At 39.1% G+C, this 19,469-nt stretch overlaps 1 protein-coding gene across 1 annotated transcript; it reads left to right on the top strand.

The window, feature by feature from the left end:
• The first annotated feature begins 4,577 nt into the window (after positions 1–4,577).
• LOC149289326 (ethanolamine-phosphate phospho-lyase-like) lies at positions 4,578–19,087 on the top strand. The gene is made up of 13 exons (XM_089490722.1): positions 4,578–4,633; positions 7,824–7,942; positions 8,118–8,277; positions 8,911–8,985; positions 9,754–9,847; positions 10,284–10,400; positions 12,997–13,079; positions 13,498–13,723; positions 14,093–14,247; positions 14,970–15,059; positions 16,337–16,467; positions 18,762–18,829; positions 18,956–19,087. The coding sequence occupies exons 1-13, from the start codon at positions 4,578–4,580 to the stop codon at positions 19,085–19,087; spliced, it is 1,506 nt and encodes a 501-aa protein (XP_089346848.1).
• Positions 19,088–19,469: the final 382 nt, after the last annotated feature.

The raw sequence follows: 19,469 nt of genomic DNA, 5'->3' as shown, positions 1-19,469 counted from the left end.
TTCAACTGTAGGTTATAGCAGAATGGCACAATTATAAAACAAAACATGGCAGCAAGGAAAAAAATGAATAGTTCTTAATACTGTGTATTCTGTATCGCATCAATGACAGCATGCAGTCTTTTGTAATAATCGTCTATGAGGCCCAAATTCTTGCACGTGGCATAGCTGCCCATTCGTCAAGGCAAAATGCCTCCAGGTCATGCAAAGTCTTTGGTCATCTTGCATGAACCTCACGTTTGAGATCAATGATATTAAAGTAAGGAGACTGTGATGGTCACTCCAGAACCTTCACCTTTTTCTGCTGTAACCACTGGAGAGTCAACTTGGCCTAGTGCTTAGTAAAGACTTCTTTCTGGCAACTTGACCTTGCAGTTCATTTTCGTGGTAATGTGCCCTTTAAAACAACCACAACTTATTTTTACAGAGCAGCCTGTATTTCTCCTGAGATTACCTGTGGGTATCCCGAACAATTCTTCTGGCAGTTGTGGCTGAAATCTTTCTTGGTCTAACTGACCTTTGCTTGGTATCCAGAGATCTCCAAATTTTCCACTTCTTAATAAGTAGCTTAATAAAGCTTTGGATATCTTTTATTATGCTTTTCCATCTTTATAAAGTTCCATTACCTTGTTTTACAGGTTTTTTTACAGTTCTTTTCTGATCCTCATGGGTCAGTATCTAGCCCAGGGGCGTCCAAATGCGGCCCGCCGGACTTTGAGGTGCGGCTCGCGTGAGTAAGTAGGACTAGACTGAAAATAACTGATAACAGCAATCACACTCCTATCATGCCTAGGCAGCCAGTACATGCTGGAATCTGGGCATGATAAGAAAGTGATTACATCCTCCTTATGCCATGCTATCCCCCTACACTTACACATCCATGCTATCTGAAACCCTCATTCACAAACATTCAGCATAAACTATAGCATAACACCCATCACTCTCACACACTTACTAATCAGCTATTTTCCTACCTTTCCTCTGTCACTGTCACTTTTCCTCCTCCTCTTCGTTCTTCCTCTTCTTCTTCTTCTGTGTCCTGTCCTTCCGGTGAAGAGGGCGTGGAAAGCAGTGGGCGTGGCTTCAGTGTTGTGAGCCGGGATTTGACATCAAGTCCCGACGCACAGCCACAGTTGCCGCACGCATCGTTTTTGCAGGCGTGCCAGCACCCCTCAGTGAGCCCCCCCCCCACGGGCCGCCCCTCGCCAGGTACGACGGCCAGTCCCGCTCACAGCCGCTTAGTTTTTAACTTTGCGGCTGCTTTGAATGTTCGTCTGCTGGCCGTCCGGCGGGCCCGCCGGCCCAGCCTGCCCCTGCATTTGGGTGATATCTGTTATCATTATGATTTAAAAACAACTATTTGATAAAAAATGGCTTCATATGATCACTAGTCTTGAATAAAAGACAGCTTTTTGCATGATCAGTCCTATTTTCAAAATCAACGCCAACATTTCACAATTTCTGCCAGGGTATGAAAACCTTTTGAGCACAATTGTATATTTACACGTATAGATAAGGGAAGGGAATATGATATAACAGGCCTGGTATGGCCATCATGCCTATATGGTATATATGATCCTTTAGTGTGGGGATCCAGGTTTACATATGCAATGAGAGTGTTGCAGAGTTCTTTAGTCAGTAGGATATTTAGTAATATGTGCTAAGCAAGTATAGCAGTTTTGCATGGATTTTTCAACAATAAGCAGTTTGCCGATGGCACATCGAATGTAAGCTCGTTTGAGCAGGGCCCTCCTCACCTGTTGTCTCTGTAAGTCAATTAATTATGTTACATACTACTTGTTATGTCCTCTCTACCCATTGTACATCACTACGGAATTTGATGGCGCTATATAAACAGCAGGGCCGGCCCGACAATGGAGCCGAGTGGGGCAACCGCTCCAGGCGGCACTTTTGAAGGGGCGGCACTTCGCCGCCCCAAGCCCTTTTTTTTTTTTTTTTTAAAGCGAAAGAGAGAGAAAGGGGCTCTCTCTCTACTCTGCGGCGAGTCTTCTGGCACTCAGCATTACAAGCCGGCACCGAGACCGAACAGGGAGACTCGCCGCAGGACTGCTGAAAGGTAAGTACAAGGGGGGGGGAGGGTAGATAAGGGGGGGGAGAGGAAGGGTAGATAGGGGGGGCGATAGGGGGGGGCGGCAGGGGGGGGAGGAAGGGTAGAAAAGGGGGGGGGCGGCATTTTAAAATTTGCCCCAGGCGGCATTTTGCCTTGGGCCGGCCCTGATAAACAGTCCCTAACAGTCCCACTAAATAAAAAAGCATATTAACATACTCTGTGAGCACTTTCATATGCCTTTTTCAAACATGAAATAAACTGTCTTGCCTGAGTTTGAAGCTGTAGCTCTGAAGATGCATCTGCACTTCTCTTCCATGGTCCAATAATTGGGGTCACTAATTGGCTACTCTTTTCAAGGGGAGCACTTTCGTGCAGGTGAATGTGGGTCTGAATAGACCCCTGCCCCCAGTGTTCGCTCGAACTGGCAGATGATAAGTGTGTCATTTGCCAGGAGATGTGTTCAGCATTTCTCCATGGAAAATAGCTGTGATTTCGCAGAATCCTCCATGCATTTGGAATAGGGACAAATGGAAATTCAGCCACCTTATGCATTAAAGTGCATTTGATAGATGGATTGTCTCTTGAACGGAAGTGAAAATGTAATAATTATGGGGCTTAGCATTGTTCAGGTTTTCCTTCATACTTAATTCTTTACTAAAAAAAAATGTTGGACAGGATGATGTGAGTTAAACAAATTAAAGGATTAGAGAGAGGAAAATGTTAAGAGGTCAATCTAAAATTAGAAGATCAAATGCTTAGACGTAATAGTAGAAGTTCACTTGGGCGGGGGCCAATACGTGGAATATCCTGCTGCCAGTGAATTCATGCATTAATTTTAGAATGCATCTGATAGGCAAAAGCTATAATGGACATAAGATATAGACAACAGCCAAGTAGGATTTGAGGTCTTTCTGTAGTCTATAATACTAGAAAGCCATATGGGCTTCCCTTCAATAATTAGAAACTCCCAGACATGATGAGATGGATGCTAAAGCTTATAGTGGAAATATACTCCTAATAACGAGGACATAGTGTGCTTTGTATATTTTAAGTTCAGACATCCAGATGCCCCTTTTCTAGGTTTAGAGTACCCAGGAGGCATGTATATTAATTTTTTTAGGTGTGCCTTAGGAGGCAGTTGGGAATGGATAAAAGCTACTTCTAAAAACTGTAGGTCTAAAATAGATATTATTAATTGCCATATCCATAAAAGAGATACCAAATTCACTCCCCTATGCAGTAATGCATTTCTGCTGAAGAAACTTGTAACAAACTCACTGTGCCTGCAATAGAAAATCAAATTACTGCATAAAAATGTTCATATGTCCAGTTATAATATATAAGATGTTTGCTGGTTCCTTTCTTATCCAGCATTGTGTCAACATAGCAATGGGTTACTAATTACAAATTGTAGTTCTTCAAGTATGTAACGTGTCCAGTTTTGCTCATGATCTGCCTAGTGATATACCTCAAAGTCAACACACTGTGTCAGTATTTCAGCAACACTCAGTGATTCCCGAATGCCTGTGGTTTGTATTTTTCCTTTCCTTTGTGCACATTTTATGCCTACTGGTTGGCCAGCTGTTAGAAAATGGGTACCAGAACATTCAGGATATGTCTAAGGTTGGGTTTTTTGCCTTAAAAAAAAAGATTTTAGGGCTCCCTAGCAGATCCTGTTACAGAAGCATTGATTGAAGAACACCATAGGAGAACAATTTCAAGTTCAAGTGCAACCTCTTGTCTTGTCCAATGGACACCCATGAGTGGGGTTATATTTAAGGACTGTTTGTCATTCTTTCAAGAAAGTATACTAAGAAAAATGCCCTTTTGTCCTTACTAGATACAGTTTGCCCACAGGACTGTTAACCAATCCTTAAATACTAACTAAAGACTCTAAAGTGTGAACATCAAGGAGTTCATTGGCACAGTCACTGTAGTTGAAGGGGAGAAAAAAACAAAAACAAACAGTGATGTGTATTTTCCATGATGAGCCATTTATTATTCCAAATAAACCTCAGTTCCCACAGCTTGCATTGGAACATACTCTGCAGACCTAGAATGACTCCCAGATGTTTGCTCAGAGTCTTGCCAATTTATTATAGCTAATATCGAGGGGAAAGTCACGAGAATATGAAACAATTCTGAGAAAAAAATATATATTCCAAAGGTTGTTGATATCAAATGAAGTTTCTTAACACAGTTACTAGCAGGAAGCCAGTCACATTTCCGCAGAGCATTAGAACAAACCACACTGGGTTAACCATTTACAGGCGTAAAATAGAACAGCTGTACAGAGCTGTTGGTTCTCACTGGGTGCATGGGTTAATAATGTGAGGAGGTGTGGAACAGGGAGGGAAGGAGGCAGTGTCCTTAGAAAGCATAGCTAGCTTATATAAATAGCTAAAGGGAATGAGTGTGCAGAGCAGCAGGTTACAGCTCAACGTCAGATAAGTGCTGGAAGAACAGCTGATCCAGAGACAAGTACCAAGACCGCTTGCCAGCCATAAACATGTGTGAGCCATACTCCAAGGAGAAGACCATTGAGCTTAGGAAAAAACACATTGGGTAAGAGATGCTACATTCCAACATAGACAGTCTACTATTGTTAAGTGTTTTTTTATAAGTGTTATTTGTCTTTATGAATTTAGTTAATGTACAGAAATACCGCTTTGTTTCACTAAATGATACTGATGTACTGTAGGGATGAGAAAAAAATCAATATTTTAAATGCCATTTTTACCTTAGACACTACATATATAGAAATAGGCATTACTCTACCAAAAATAATTCACTAACTAGCAGGTCAGAAAGGAGATCTAAACCATGTATGTTAGAGTTCCAAAAGCCGATCATGACTGTAGTTCCTTTATATCCCAGAGATTATATTTATAACTATTTCTTGTGAAGTAGGGGAAACTCATCTTACATTTTCTGAGTTTTCCAGAATGGTCCTAATATTAGGGACAGCGCAGCTATCTACAATAATGTGTCAGCAGTTTTCGTCATCAGCTGATGAAGTGGTTTGCCAAGAGCAGGGAAACCTTTACAGAGTGGAAAAATACATCACCTTTTAAAGTTATTTATTTGGATCAGGGCAGCCATAAGAAATAGATCATTTTCATCCAACACCTTGTTCTTATGTGGTGAAGTAGGACACGTAGACAGTTACTCTTGGTACCATGGCCTGGTTACCTGGTTCTTCCAGGCTGATGTACATCCATCCAGAGGGCACCCCATATCCAGGGGCAACAGATCCTGAAAGTCCCATATTGTTAGCAGATACACAGAACTAGCGACAATACCAAGCATAGTTAGTGAAAGAGCAAACACAAAGCCACACCTGATGGCTATAGGATTTTTATCTTGCCACATTACAAGGTATCACATTTTTGGAGAATCTTAACACTAAACTAGTCTCAAAGCACAAATTTAACTGGATTGGTGAAACTGGACAAACAGAGCTACTGGATTGGGCAGTTTACATTCAGGAGGATCGAATACAGATGAAGAGCAGGGCAAGAGCAAGCATAGTGAATTGTGTGCAAACTATTGTAGCAGCATACACTGTAGCAAGGGCTAAAGCCTGATGTGCAAATAATTATTATTCCTTCCATTGGATGTTTTAAAGCAAAAACCTATTAGCCATGAAAATTCCATTCACTGCAAAGAGGAAGACGTTTCAGTTCTTCTGTGTTTAATTCACAAATCCTTAGTGTTTAGACAGAGTTACACAAGACATATGGTGTTTTCTACACATCAGCATATAGGAGCTAACCAGTCTCAGGCCTCTCCCTTTGCCCTCAACCAAAGAAGTTCTTGCAGTTCATTTTTAAGGCTTCGGTTCACTGGGTTCATGTAAGAGCCTTCTAAAAAGTTAAACGCTACATTAAGTTCATATGTAAGACAAGTTTATGCTAACAGAATGACAAAGGTGAAAATTCCTACAGAATGACTTAAAGAAACCAACAGATATGCATCAAAAACTCAACAACAAATTACAACAGGAACAAAAATGTCATATTTTGCGGTATTAATTTCGGAACATATACTTTTTTCTTAATATCTTTGTTTACAACCATCTCACACAAAGGCATTTAAATCATTGCATGTAGTCAGTCGATGTACTGTAGCCTATTATGGTAGCTGGATTTAGGAGTGAGCAGCGAGCCTATAAATATTAGACGCAGTCATAATATTTCATGGTTGTTCCAGGAAGGGATTGTTCTAGGAAGAGATGCGTTCATTTTATAGATGTCACAACAAATGTTTTCTAAAATGTGCAGATTTACTGACTGCTAGAGAGGAGGAATTCTACAGTAACTACACGCTTCCCAATTTTCTGCCACGTAGCATTCAACACAGTGCAAAGGAATGTGTTTCTGGCTCATTTCTCAGCCATGGGGTGAAAGAGCATCCACATATAAATGTTCATTTAAACATAAGCTAGCATCTGGTATATTAAAATGAATTACAAGGCATCTTGTGGTTTTAATTTTAGTACATTATTAAAGAGAGACTGCCAGCTGGAAAGCATCAAGGAGCCTGGTTTTAAGGATCTTGGGGCTCTAGAGAAACTGTGGCTTGTGGTGCCTGAGACCCCTAGGCATCATTATTAAAACACTTATATGTCGCCTGGCCCGGGTGTTCTCTGGTTTGAAAACATAGCAACAGCCCTGTGTGTCTGTGGTGAGGCTGGCTTTGGAGTCATCCAGGGTCATGCGTTAGAAAGAGAAGACCAATTTCTGGATGTACTGATGTATTAATAATAATTCACCAATCGGCTGGTCTTTTATGATTTATAATTCTTGCAACATCTCATCTTCCTCTAACACAGGTTACAACTCCATAGATAGTCATGTTCATTTTGTTTTGGTGCACTGCACAATTAGTATAATGAAGCCATTGTGCTGACCTGAAGAAGGACCACATCCCATAAAATCCTGAGGGGTTAATTATGTAGTTTTGGCATTCTTGCTTTGCCTTGTTATCAGAAAAAAAAAAAGTAAAGTCCTGCAAGTAATTTTCATACCATTTGTATTGCATTTGCTTAGACAATTGTGTGTTGCAGTAGAGTAGATGTCTGGTTTTATTGCCAGGATACTTGTTTACAGTTGAGAGATACCGTACGTTCTGTGTACTTCTCTGAAGATGACTCAGTCTTCTGTTTCTATTTTTCCTGTTTATTAATGTAATTTTGTTCCAGGACTCTAGGCTATTATGCCATTGTAATTATTCACGGTGTCAAGTAAGGAGTGATTTACTTTTTTAAACCGTTCTGTTCTAGTTTTACTTATAAACACTGAAATATTGTTCTATTTTGATTATATGATAGAGCAAACTTCCTAGAACTAATCATTTTGGTGCTAGAGTTGAATGGCATTGTTATCTTTTGAATTTGAATTTCTCCACTTCCCAAAATGCCAATTAGAGGTTTGGAAACAATTCAAACGCTAATGGCAGAACTTCAGAGATAAGAACGTAAGGGAAAAGAGGGCTATTTGTGCTAGAAAGTTCTTCTCTTAAGTCTTAGTTTAACAGATTCATGAATTATCTACACTTTTACATCATAAAATATGGGCTTGTGGCCAAGTTCTAATCACCATGAAATCCAGTTCACAACAGTTGAAAACCTAATTTTTGACCAAGCTGAAGAAACAAAAAAAGCTATCCATAAATATTCTAATGTATTTTGGCCAGGTGGAGACATTTGAGTTTCTGGAACACTCAAAAAATACAATGTTTTCCCTTGTTTCAGGCCATCATGCAAGGTGTTTTTTGCTAAAGACCCAATAAAGATTGTGCGGGCAAAGGGACAGTATATGTTTGATGAAAAAGGACAGCGTTACTTGGACTGTATCAACAATGTTGCTCATGGTAAGTAGATCAATAATATCTAACAAGGAATACATTAGTCTGCACCACAGATTATATCATGTGCGGTGTGCTCTTCCTTAATTGCCTGGGGTCTTTGTCATATGATCTCATTAAGTTGATATGTTCTTTTGGCAGCGTCAGCCTGTGAATAATGCATTACTCCTTTATTCTGCAGTTGGACATAGCCATCCCGAGGTGACAAAGGCTGCTTTGAAACAGATGGAGTTACTAAACACAAACTCTAGATTTCTACATGACAATCTCGTTCAGTATGCAGAACGTTTAACTGCCACCCTCCCAGAAAAACTTTCCGTGTGCTACTTTGTGAACTCTGGGTATGTTTTCCTATTGCCGTAACCTAGATTGATTTTTAATGTTCTGATATGTTCCTAGTTTCTGGAACGATTATTTTTATTACAGAGAAATAAGAACAGTGAAGCAAAGTTAGTTTGCTTCACAGTACCCAGAAAAGAAGATGCAGTGCATGTCCACAGAACCAAAAACTATGGACTTCTTCTATGGATAATATTTAAAATCAGTTGCATATATGTGATTTCTGAAATGAGGTCATTCAAGTTATATCAATTTAAAAGTCAAAAATCAAGTTGCAAGGAACGACAGAACGGTATTTTTGTGTAAATTTTGGTCTCTTCCCCATTCTTCGGGCTTTATGGCTACATATTTTCCTATGTGCTATTAAAAAAATTACTCTGACCATGCCCAGTGTAGTCAATCGCTAACTAGCACAATAAAAAAAAAAAACATGACTCCTCCATAGAACAGTTCTGTGGTGTATATGAATTCAGCACTTCACAGTCCAATTCTGCAATATTATAACATTCTTTTTGTTAAACATTCTTATAGATAGCAGATTCATTCACACAGCAGTTTTTCTGTTTGTTCGAAGAACAATTAAGGACAGGGATTACACTCTAAGCTTTATATCCATGCTGTACTTTCCCTTGTAGGTCAGAGGCTAATGACCTTGCACTGAGGTTGGCTCGACAATACAGCGGTCATCAGGATGTGATCACCCTTGAAAAGTAAGTTTGGGTATTGAAATGCTATCAGAGCCACCAGTATCCGAGAAATACCTTGAATAAGCTTTTTAGTTTTTAAAATCTATTAACTCCAATTATAAATGGAAAGCTGGAGTAGTAGTAGTAGTAGTAGTTTCTAGGGTAAATAGTGGTTTGATGTCGTAAACAGAGTGAGGTCTGATTGACATTGAGGAACAACTAGCTTCTACAAAGAGACAATGATATATTTGAACCCTGGTCAGGTTGTCTTTGAAAGAAACATGTTTGTGAAGCATGCGTGGAGCTGCTAAAAATGGCCTGAAGATGTACTCCTACTTCACACAGACAATGAGGAGCATGCCATGGAGTGCTGAACTCACTGTTATGACTATTTGTGATACTCCAGTCCAAAGGCGTTTATCTGTAGCCTTGTTTTTGAAGCGGTATCCGGCTGTGGAGCGCAGAACTAGACCAAAGGCTTTTAAAACATAATGCTGATAAAACTGTACTAGACATTAACACCTTGTGTTTAAAAAAAAATAGAATAATGTAGCAGCTATAAGTGCTGACATTGACATTCGTGTAAGGACAGAACTCAGATGTCTACAGTTTTCTGAAGCTTAAGATCTGATTTCTGTCACTTCCACAGCTGGGAAGGAGTTCAAAGTACTGCTCATTATAGAACTCGTTAAGGAGTACCTATTGCTTTTCAAATTGAAAATACCCAAATTATTAAATTCTTTATTTGCTCGAAACTAAATGTTAGCATTCCTGTTTTCTTTGTTATTTTAGTGCATACCATGGACACGTCACCTCTCTGATTGACATAAGTCCGTATAAATTTCTTCAGCTGGGAAGTGATGCCAAAAAGGAATATGTGCATGTGGTGAGTGCCCACTGCTCGTATATGTATGCTTACTTCATCGAACTTGTCTGTCATTTGCTTACCTGGTTCCAAATTTGGTCCAAATTGACTGCCTTACTTAAGTTACTGATGTCTGCAAATATTCAGTAGAAAAGATATTAGTTCATTAATTAGAAACAGACTAAAATACACATTGTCAAACTGGAAAAGAATCTGATTTATTTCATTAATTTCAAATTTATATAAATAATTGACACAATATTTAGATCATGTCACGGGCAACACTGCAATCAAAATTTCCTGTTGGAACGCCACATGATGTCTTTGGTATCATCATTGAACTTGAATCACCTACTAATGATGATAATTAATATTGTGCTTTAATTACCCACCGTTTGTCTGATACAGATGACGGGTATATATGTCTGCTTTCACCGACTATTTCTTCCTATTTCAGGCTCCTTCCCCTGACACATATAGAGGTATATACAGGGAAGATCACCCAGACCCAGCAACAGCATATGCAGAAGAAGTAAACAAGATCATTACAGAAGCTCACCAAAGCAATCGCCAGGTGAGCAAAGAAATAGAATGCTAAACAACAAGTGAGCAGTACCAAAATCTGCTTGCAAAATGCCATTGAAGTATTTTTGCACCTCTTTTGTTTGTCTAATATTTGCCTAAACATGGATTTCATTATAAGCCTTTCCGTATTTATTCAGATACATGCCCATCTGCCTGCAGTTTATTGACAGTTTCCTTCAGCTGACTTCATAATAGTGTATTTAAAGTCTTAGCAATTGTCGACATTGTTATATTTATACATTGGAATATTTGGAATATTTATACACCCAGTCACATAGGAGCAAAACATTATTCTGTGATTCTGTTTTATGTTGTATACACTGTACAGTCATAAGGTGGGAAATTGCCACCTTCCTGGTGGGCTGCTGACCAACAGCGCCACGCACTCACCATATAGCGTATGTTGGGGCATAGTCATCCATCGGTCGCACTGACGTCAGCAGGCAGCCACTGGCCTTAAAGTGCCAAAGCCGCCTCATCACTGCCGGTCTCGCCCTGTGTGCACTAAATCATGCCAAGCTCATTTGGTATACAGCAGGGGCTGCCAAGACACTGCTTCTCAGCTGGTGCTGAACAAAACAGTGGTTCTGTTTGTTCCTTAGCACAGCCAAAGTCTGACTATGAATTGCTGGCATTGTTTTCTGCTTGAGTGATGTCTCTTGGCCCCTCTTTGATCAGAAAATAAAATACCATAATAACTGGAGATTTAATTATCCTTTGTATCCCACTCGAGCAGGGCTATCATCTGGTGATAAAGCCAGTATGGAGTCCAGCCTCTGGAGGACCCTTGGCTCCCCATGTTTCCATACTTTCCTAAACCACATCCGTACCTTGAATACCAGTGCAGTGTTTCCAAGGTGGGGACTTTTAACATCAGGCAAGGTGGAGGGGCTGTAATTCATTAACATAGGGGCCCTGGTTGAAATTGGACATTGGGAGGTTGTGACAGGAAAGTGCCTCAGGCCTGATGTTAATATTGGGCCCAAATGGCAGCCCTGCACTAAAGTGTCCACTGTCTCAACCATACTTTTCTTTTGTGGTGCTTTCTAAGTTACAGCAGAGAGACAGTGTGGCTTATAGCTGCAGGAAAGTACTTAGAGCATGAAAGATATAGTATTGTATTTTGTTTATAATAATTTGTGGAGTTTGTGGATGACATGTACACAAAGAACCTTCCAAGAAATATTCCAGAAGGTTTTAAAAATATCCTGCGATCAGAGTCCAGTAATGACAACCACTGACGTTGCCAGGGACTTTGCATTTACAAAATGTAAAATATAGTAAAATGTAGTAAAGTAAGTAGTTTTATGTATGTGCTTAAGCATGCATAATTTCTACTCTCTATCTTTTATACAGCAATACATTTTACTTTAAACTCTTTTTCTTGCAGGTTTTCTTTTAACGATTGATCTTTTTTTACCATTTCAGCGTAATTATAAAGTATGTAGATGTTTTTGAAAATATGCAATCCGAAAAGCAAATTAAAAGACATGCAAAAATACTTGTGTGATGGCTTAACACAAAATAAAATTGCTTCCTTCATCATTACATTTATTTTTCTTTATGTTACATTGCAATGAAGTCTAATCTTTTGAGACAGCCTTTGTGGTATGAAAAAAGACCTTCTTTTAGTCCAAAGGATTAGATGGATCAATGACCTGTATTTCAGAAGATTTACAAAAAAAAAACCTTTTTACTAATGGTCAGTTTTCTTTTTTTTCCCTTTTCTTTCTTCCTTTTTTGCATATTATAGGTTTTGATGACGTTTCCCAGTTGCAGAACAAGCTGTGCTAAAGACTAATGTCTCATCTACTTTGGAAAGCCCCATGCTGTTCCACTCTATGCGTCTCTTCGACTATAGTGTACATACTTCTTTATTCAGACTTCATAGATCAATAACCTGGTGTTTCCAAAAAATATGGTGGGGCTGGTTGTGCTCCAGCCTTATGGGAGCTCATCGAAGACATACACAGTCAAAACATAATAGTTAATAAGTACCTGATGTAGAAATAGTCACAATTCACAAACAAACACAGCTACTTGGCCTTGTTTCCTTTGCAGCTAATTTCACATTTTCGGTCAACGGTCTAAGTTGGCACAATAGTTAATATTATATATGTTAATTATTTTGAATTTGCTGACACTATAAAGTGACCACAAAGCAGAGTGTGACTATTTCTACTCAATCTTGTTTTTTGATCATGATTGTTAGATGTAATTGTTAAGTATGTTTGTGTTCAGGGTTGATGACAGTAATAATGCCTCTTTACTTAGGAACCCCTCCTTCTCCATAACCATTGTTTTCCCTTCCCAGAAAACATAAAAATGTGTTATTCAGTTTTGAACATAATAATGGTCAATAAGTGTGTGACATCTATCAGGAAACGGACACCTCTTGATGGTCGTGTACAATATTTCCAATTCCTAAAGCACAGAGAATGTTGATCCATTACTGGTTGATCCATTTTTTCTAATGTCTCCCAAAATCCACTGGATTTATTGATTACAGCAATATGGGATCAATACAGATTTCTACAGGGAGTAGAAGGAAGGACTCTGCTCTGATGTCATCTTCTTTTATGTAGATTGCTGCGTTTATTGCTGAATCGATGCAAAGTTGTGGAGGTCAAATTATCCCACCACCAGGCTACTTCCAGAAAGTGGCAGAGTATGTACACAACCTCATAATACAGTATTTTTTATATTTAAACGGGTTCACCCTATATACACCTAACACCTAGAACCATAAGGAAAAAATACCATATAGAAACAGAAATCAGAATAGTCGGTTATCCACAATAATTCTTCTGATTGGTACTATGCAGTGTAAAGTTCAGTAACTTTATACTCGATCCTTTTTATACATTATATATTTTCTTACATGTTATAAAACTAGATAAAGGGGTTGATACTTAACTTTAAATAAATAGCTGACAATATCATATACCCCTTTCTATTTACATAGTACAATATTAAAAGCACCTCTCTATTTAGCCATTCATGTCAATGGCAATAGTATTTTTTTTTAAATTGTACTTTTCTGGGACCTTGTATGTATATGTGTTGGAGAATGTTTTTGTTTTCAGATTTGTGCACAAAGCAGGCGGTGTATTCATAGCAGATGAAGTCCAGGTTGGATTTGGACGAATTGGAACACATTTCTGGAGTTTCCAACTGCAAGGAGATGACTTTGTACCAGATATTGTCACTATGGGAAAACCAATTGGAAATGGGCACCCAATGTCATGTGTTGTAACCACTAAAGAGATTGCAGAAGCATTTGGAGCCACTGGACTGGAATATTTTAACACGGTGAGTTGCAGCAAAGAGATTATATTACATTTATTTATTTAGTGCCAGCAGATTCTCGTTAAAATGCTACTGGTATAGAAGGAGAAGAGGGCCCTGAACATTCAGCCTTGGAAGTTTGGCCCCATGCGTTTGTATACTTCAAAAAGTGCCAGTGTTTGACATATGCCACTTATTTCTTCATACATCATTTTATTCTTCCTGATATTCACACTAAAAAGTGCATATAAGTGCAGTGATACTGCATGTTTCTGAAGAGGGTTGATAACTGCACATAATAAAAAAAAAGATTAGGCTATGGGTAGCATAACTTTAGATATTAAGAAAGAGAAAAGTGCTTACTATAATAATTATCTTGTTTGTTGTATTTAGTTTGGTGGAAACCCAGTGTCGTGTGCTATTGGTTTGGCCGTGCTGGACATTATCGAGAAGGAAGACCTAACAGGAAATGCCATCAAAGTGGGAAACTATCTAGTGGAACTTCTGAATAAATTAAAGGAAAAGCACCAAATGATTGGAGATGTCAGGTAAAATACATATCTAGAAGGCATCAGTAATACACAAAAACCTTGGAGTACAGAAGGTTTTCTACTCCTAGATAGATTACTTTAGAATAATTATTATCAATTATGTATAACGTATAAATATCGTGTCCTGTTCTAAAAAAAATGCCAGGAATTGTTGTATTGTTTTTCAATCAGGCTCAGTAAAAGGCAGCTTTTAGGCTAATATTGCTCGTAAAGTGATGTGGAAGCTCAGAAATCATTGTAATCACATTTACAACCAAGGGCAATTGGTTTATTTGTAGTGATAAATCTTTTCCAGATAACAAGCATTAACGGACGAATGAAATAACCATTGTATTAAGATGGACTTCCAAAATCAATCCATTTTCAATAGCTTAATATGTGAGGGGGATCTTGGAATTATTTACTTGGGCTTTGTTGGCTTTGGTCCTTCAATACCTTGCTGCTCTAGGTTTCTGAAGAATGATCGTACTCATAGGAGGTTGTTCATGAAGAAGACCTCTGTTACATTGCTAGGGTTCTGGCAGATTAAATGCTGACACTTGAAGATGAATCCTGTTTGCAGTAGATAGGAGGACTATGTGCACTCGTGCCAAGTTTTGGTGAAAGGGCATAACATTCAGACTCCGGGTGCCTGATAAAGACGCTGACTCACTAGTGCGCTACTTTGTTGAAACGATAGAAAATCCTGATATATAATTTCTCTTCTGTTTTTTTTGCAGAGGTGTTGGCCTGTTTGTTGGTGTGGATCTGGTTAAAGACAGGCATCTCAGGACTCCTGCAGTAGCAGAAGCCCAGCACATCATATACAAGTAAATTCTGTAACTAATTACACCGGTAGAATGTATTGAATTGCACAAATATTAGCACTCATATTTACTTGACTATCAATGATTTATCAACAAGGAATATCAAGTTGTAAACTGTCATTAAAAAAGACCTATTTTCTCCATCTATTTTGTGCACTTTATAGAAACTGGAATATTTTTTTCTACATAGCATTAAATTAAAATTTTAAGAAAATATTCCAAAATTGTGCACAAAAAAATAAAGCAGCAGTTGGTATAATCCTATAGTGCATAAACACGGGATTTACTAAAAGAAGTAATAGTGTTATACTGTGATATGCTCTATCCACACAACTCTCTTTTTTTATCTATTATGTTACAGTAATCTATGCACTTGACGGTTTTTATATTTCAGTTTTACTTGATGTTTCTGCTTGTTTACAACTTGTTGGGCTTCCTTTAGCCTTTAGGCAGGCAGATAGACAACAGGTGGAAATGTCTAAGCAGGGTATGAGTGACAGTATGCAATGTGACAGCTGTTGTATGTGAGATAGAAGCCATATGGTCTGTGTCCTAAGCCCTGTTAAAGAATGTGTCCTGCTTTCCATCACAGGCTCCATAGGAACACCAAGTGTATATATATAGAGAGAATGTATGTGTTCATCCGTACACAAAGTAAATAGTATATCGGGTAAACTAAAGCCTTTAAATCACCCTTCAAAGCTCTTGTTGGTGACTCAGCATCCATCGTTGAAATATTAAACACATTCCAGCTACAGAACTACAGAAGGAAGCTCACGGGTTTCTTCGGTGTTTTACCGTTAGGGGAATACATTAATCTAAATCTAAGATTTTGGTGATAATTTTGTTACTACACAGAAACATTCTTACCAGACTTTATACATCTAAATATAAAGGTCTGTAAAACCACATGACTATCGGCTATTTTTAGGTTATGTTTCTTCTCGAGGTGCTTCAGAAAATATTCCCCTCCACCTCCTCTTGAAAATGATATCCATGTTGCTGCTAAAAAGCTGACAGATGCTTTTGCCATAAATGTCATGGAGTGTATGTATACACTAACGTAGTCTATCATTGAAGGAAATTGTGGTGGCTGGAAAGATTACAGAACCATCCATGGAGTTTTAGAAGCTTTCAGATGCAGCAGTGCCTCTGAATTTTATGGAACCATGTGCGGGAGCATAGCTAAAAGATCCCACCAAAATCATGTGATTAATAAATGCAGCTGAACATTTATTTCATTTTCAGGCAAGCCTAACGTTTGTCATGCTTCTCTTTAGGCTAAAAGAAAAACGAATCCTTCTTAGTGCGGATGGCCCTCATAGAAACATTCTTAAATTCAAACCCCCTATGTGCTTTACGATGGAAGACGCTAAAATGGTGGTTGAGGCAATTGATGAGTTTCTCACAGGTATGACTGAGATATTTGTGTTGCGGGTACATCTAGTATAACCATATGGGTACATATATTAATTTACACCTTTACCTTGCAAACTATACTGTATTAGTGTCTCCAGCTTGTTAATGTATGTACAATTTCTAGATGAGCCTGGTTCTAGACCATGGGGCCTTAAGGGAAAAGTCTGGCACAAAGCATGTTGCCCATACCTTCTCTAGACCATAAATCTGAGAGAGAGTCTCAAGCCTTTTTCTCTCCTTCCTACATCTATAGACACAAAATCACACTTATGGCCACTGCATATGCTACAAACTCCATGGCTGGGTCCAGGGCCGGCCCAAGACATAATGCCGCCTGGGGGTGAAGTTTGAAATGCCGCCCCCCCCGCTCATTATCTACCCTTCCTCTCCCTACCTTCTCATTATCTACCCCCCTCCCTCCCTATTATCTACCCTACCCCCCCCTCCCCTTTGTACTTCACTTACCTTTCAGCAGTCCTGCGGCGACTGTCCCTGCTCTGTCACGGTGCACGCTGCTTTACTGCTGAGCGGCGGAAATGACATCATATTCCGGCGCTCAACATTACAAGCCGCCACAGAGCTAGAGGGCTCGCAGAGGAGAGAGAGGGGCGCCGAGCGGGTACTGAAAACCACTCAGCGCCCCTCTCTCTCCCCTCCGCTTAAAAAAAAAAGGCGCTTGGGGCGGCAAAGTGCCGCCTCTTCAAAAGTGCCGCCTGGGGCAATTGCCCCACTCTGCTCCATGGTAGGGCTGGCCCTGGCTGGGTCTGATTAGTATGAGCATATACCCACATAAATCAAAGATCACACTAATGTTATATCTCCCAACCATTCCAGCCCAACTAAAGTGTCCTTTTTTGGACACCTGAAATGCTAAGGGGTATGGTTATGTACTAAAATCTAAATACTAAGTCCATAGATGGCTATGATTAAGATGACTTTTTATTCCCCTAACAATTTTAAATCACCAATAAATGGTGTATAAATTTAGCAATATATCCATTCTGGCTCAACTTGACATATCCAACTTCACAAAAAGATTCAATCACTTACCTTAACAAAAAAAAACAGCCCCCACTCAATGTTCCATCTAATTTTTCTTAGTTGGCGTGCGCAGAAAATGTCTCTTGTGCAAAAAGTTTCACAGAGCAAAAATTTTGTGCGCACAATATCCGCGCCGCATAAAGTTTCAAAAAAATTATTTTTTTCTTTTTTTGGGAAAAACTGTTGTGCGCACAATTTTTGGACATGTGCGCTCTCTAAAAAAGCTATATGCGTGCTCACAAGCGCACAGCTTAGAGGGAACACTGCCCCCACTCACTATGAACAGATATATATTTTATCCAGCAAGGGAGATTAATAACTAATAATGAAATAATATCGTAAGAAAACATAGCTGCATTCTCAGTGTCCCCTCGAAGATGACATATATTTCTGTCCCAGAAATGAGATGGTGTTTGTTCCCGTATGACAGGTGTGAATCAGCTGTGTCTGAAATATGAACAGCAATGACATGGAATACACGCAAATAAAGCCAAGGACTATAAAATTAGGTCTAGTGTTTGCCAAGAACGTAGGTTACTTGTAATAACGCTTATCTATTGACCCATATACTGATTATCCTCAAAGAACCCGTTAAGGAATTTTTCTGATATCTTTACATTTACTGTAAGTAAGGAAAAAAGCATACATACAATAACCTCATCTATATGGAACACTGTAAAGATAAGATCTGTTTTTATACAATAGTGCAAGGCATAGTGTTTTGCAAAGTCATTTCTTACAAACAAGTGTTGTGTATGATAACATGCAATGTGCTATCATAGATATATATATATATATCTATATATATGTGTATCTATATATTTATACAATCATAGAGTGATACTCTTTGCACCCACTTGTCTTTTACTAACCTCCCCTTTATAATTCAGAAATTAAAACATATATAATCTTTTATAATTGCTTTAATTGATCGCGTGACTTTCCCTTAAACAACTTGTCTGAACTAGTGGTTTTCATAGCATGGTACTTTTTAATTGCTTGCTGTAATAGTTTAGGCTAGGAATAATTTTGCAGCAATGTTCTAACTGTATACCAATTGTGATGGAAACCACAAAAATATTTCTGCCAATTGCTCCACAGTCACCACCGTATATATCCAATTTCATTTTTTTACATTCATGAAAATATAATAATAATTATATATAATTATATATATATATATATATATATATATATATATATATATATAGGAAAAACTCACGTTTCTTTATATTTGTCTTTTAGTCTTGGAAGAAGCTACCACAAGCAGATCAGAAGTTACCATCAATGGACATAATGGACTGAAACGTAAAGTAAGTTATGGTGTTAAATGCATCAAAAATACTATATTAAAGCAATTTTTCAGACATTACAGAACAAGTTACAAAACGTACCAAATATAACGTGAAGGCATTGATACAATGCTTTGCTTTTTGTAGGAAACTAACGATTACTGCAGTGATGGCATTATGGAGGAAACCATTAATAATATGCGCGGAAATGCCTGCAGGCAAGAGAGTGGATTCCCCCCGGTGAAGCGCTCAATCACATACAAAAGAATTAGAACCTGAAGAAGAGGACCGCTTGCGAACAAGAAACATGATGTGGATCAGAGCCGGCCTTAGGCGTTGTGGCGCCCTGTGCGGACTACTCCTCTGGCGCCCCCCTCACTGCCCCTTCAAACTACCCCCCCATGCCCCTCAAACTACCCCTCCCCTCTGCCCCTTCAAACTACCCCCCCTGTCCATTCAAACTACACCCCCCTGTCCCTTCAAACTACACCCCCCCTGCCCCTTCAAACTACACCCCCCCCTCTGCCCCTTCAAACTACACCCCCCCCCCTCTGCCCCTTCAAACTACACCCTTCAAACTACACCCCCCCCCCACTTACCTTGTTGCCGGAGTCCTGCGGTGAGAGCGGGAGGCATCCGTCTTCTCTCTCTGCCGCGGTGC

The sequence above is a fragment of the Sceloporus occidentalis genome, unplaced genomic scaffold, assembly GCF_023333645.1.
Source record: "Sceloporus occidentalis isolate IW3139 unplaced genomic scaffold, rSceOcc1.0.p SCAF_46, whole genome shotgun sequence".
NCBI lineage: Eukaryota > Metazoa > Chordata > Lepidosauria > Squamata > Phrynosomatidae > Sceloporus > Sceloporus occidentalis.
The sequence above is the reverse complement of the archived record's forward strand: the minus strand, read 5'-3'. Positions and strand labels throughout refer to the sequence as shown.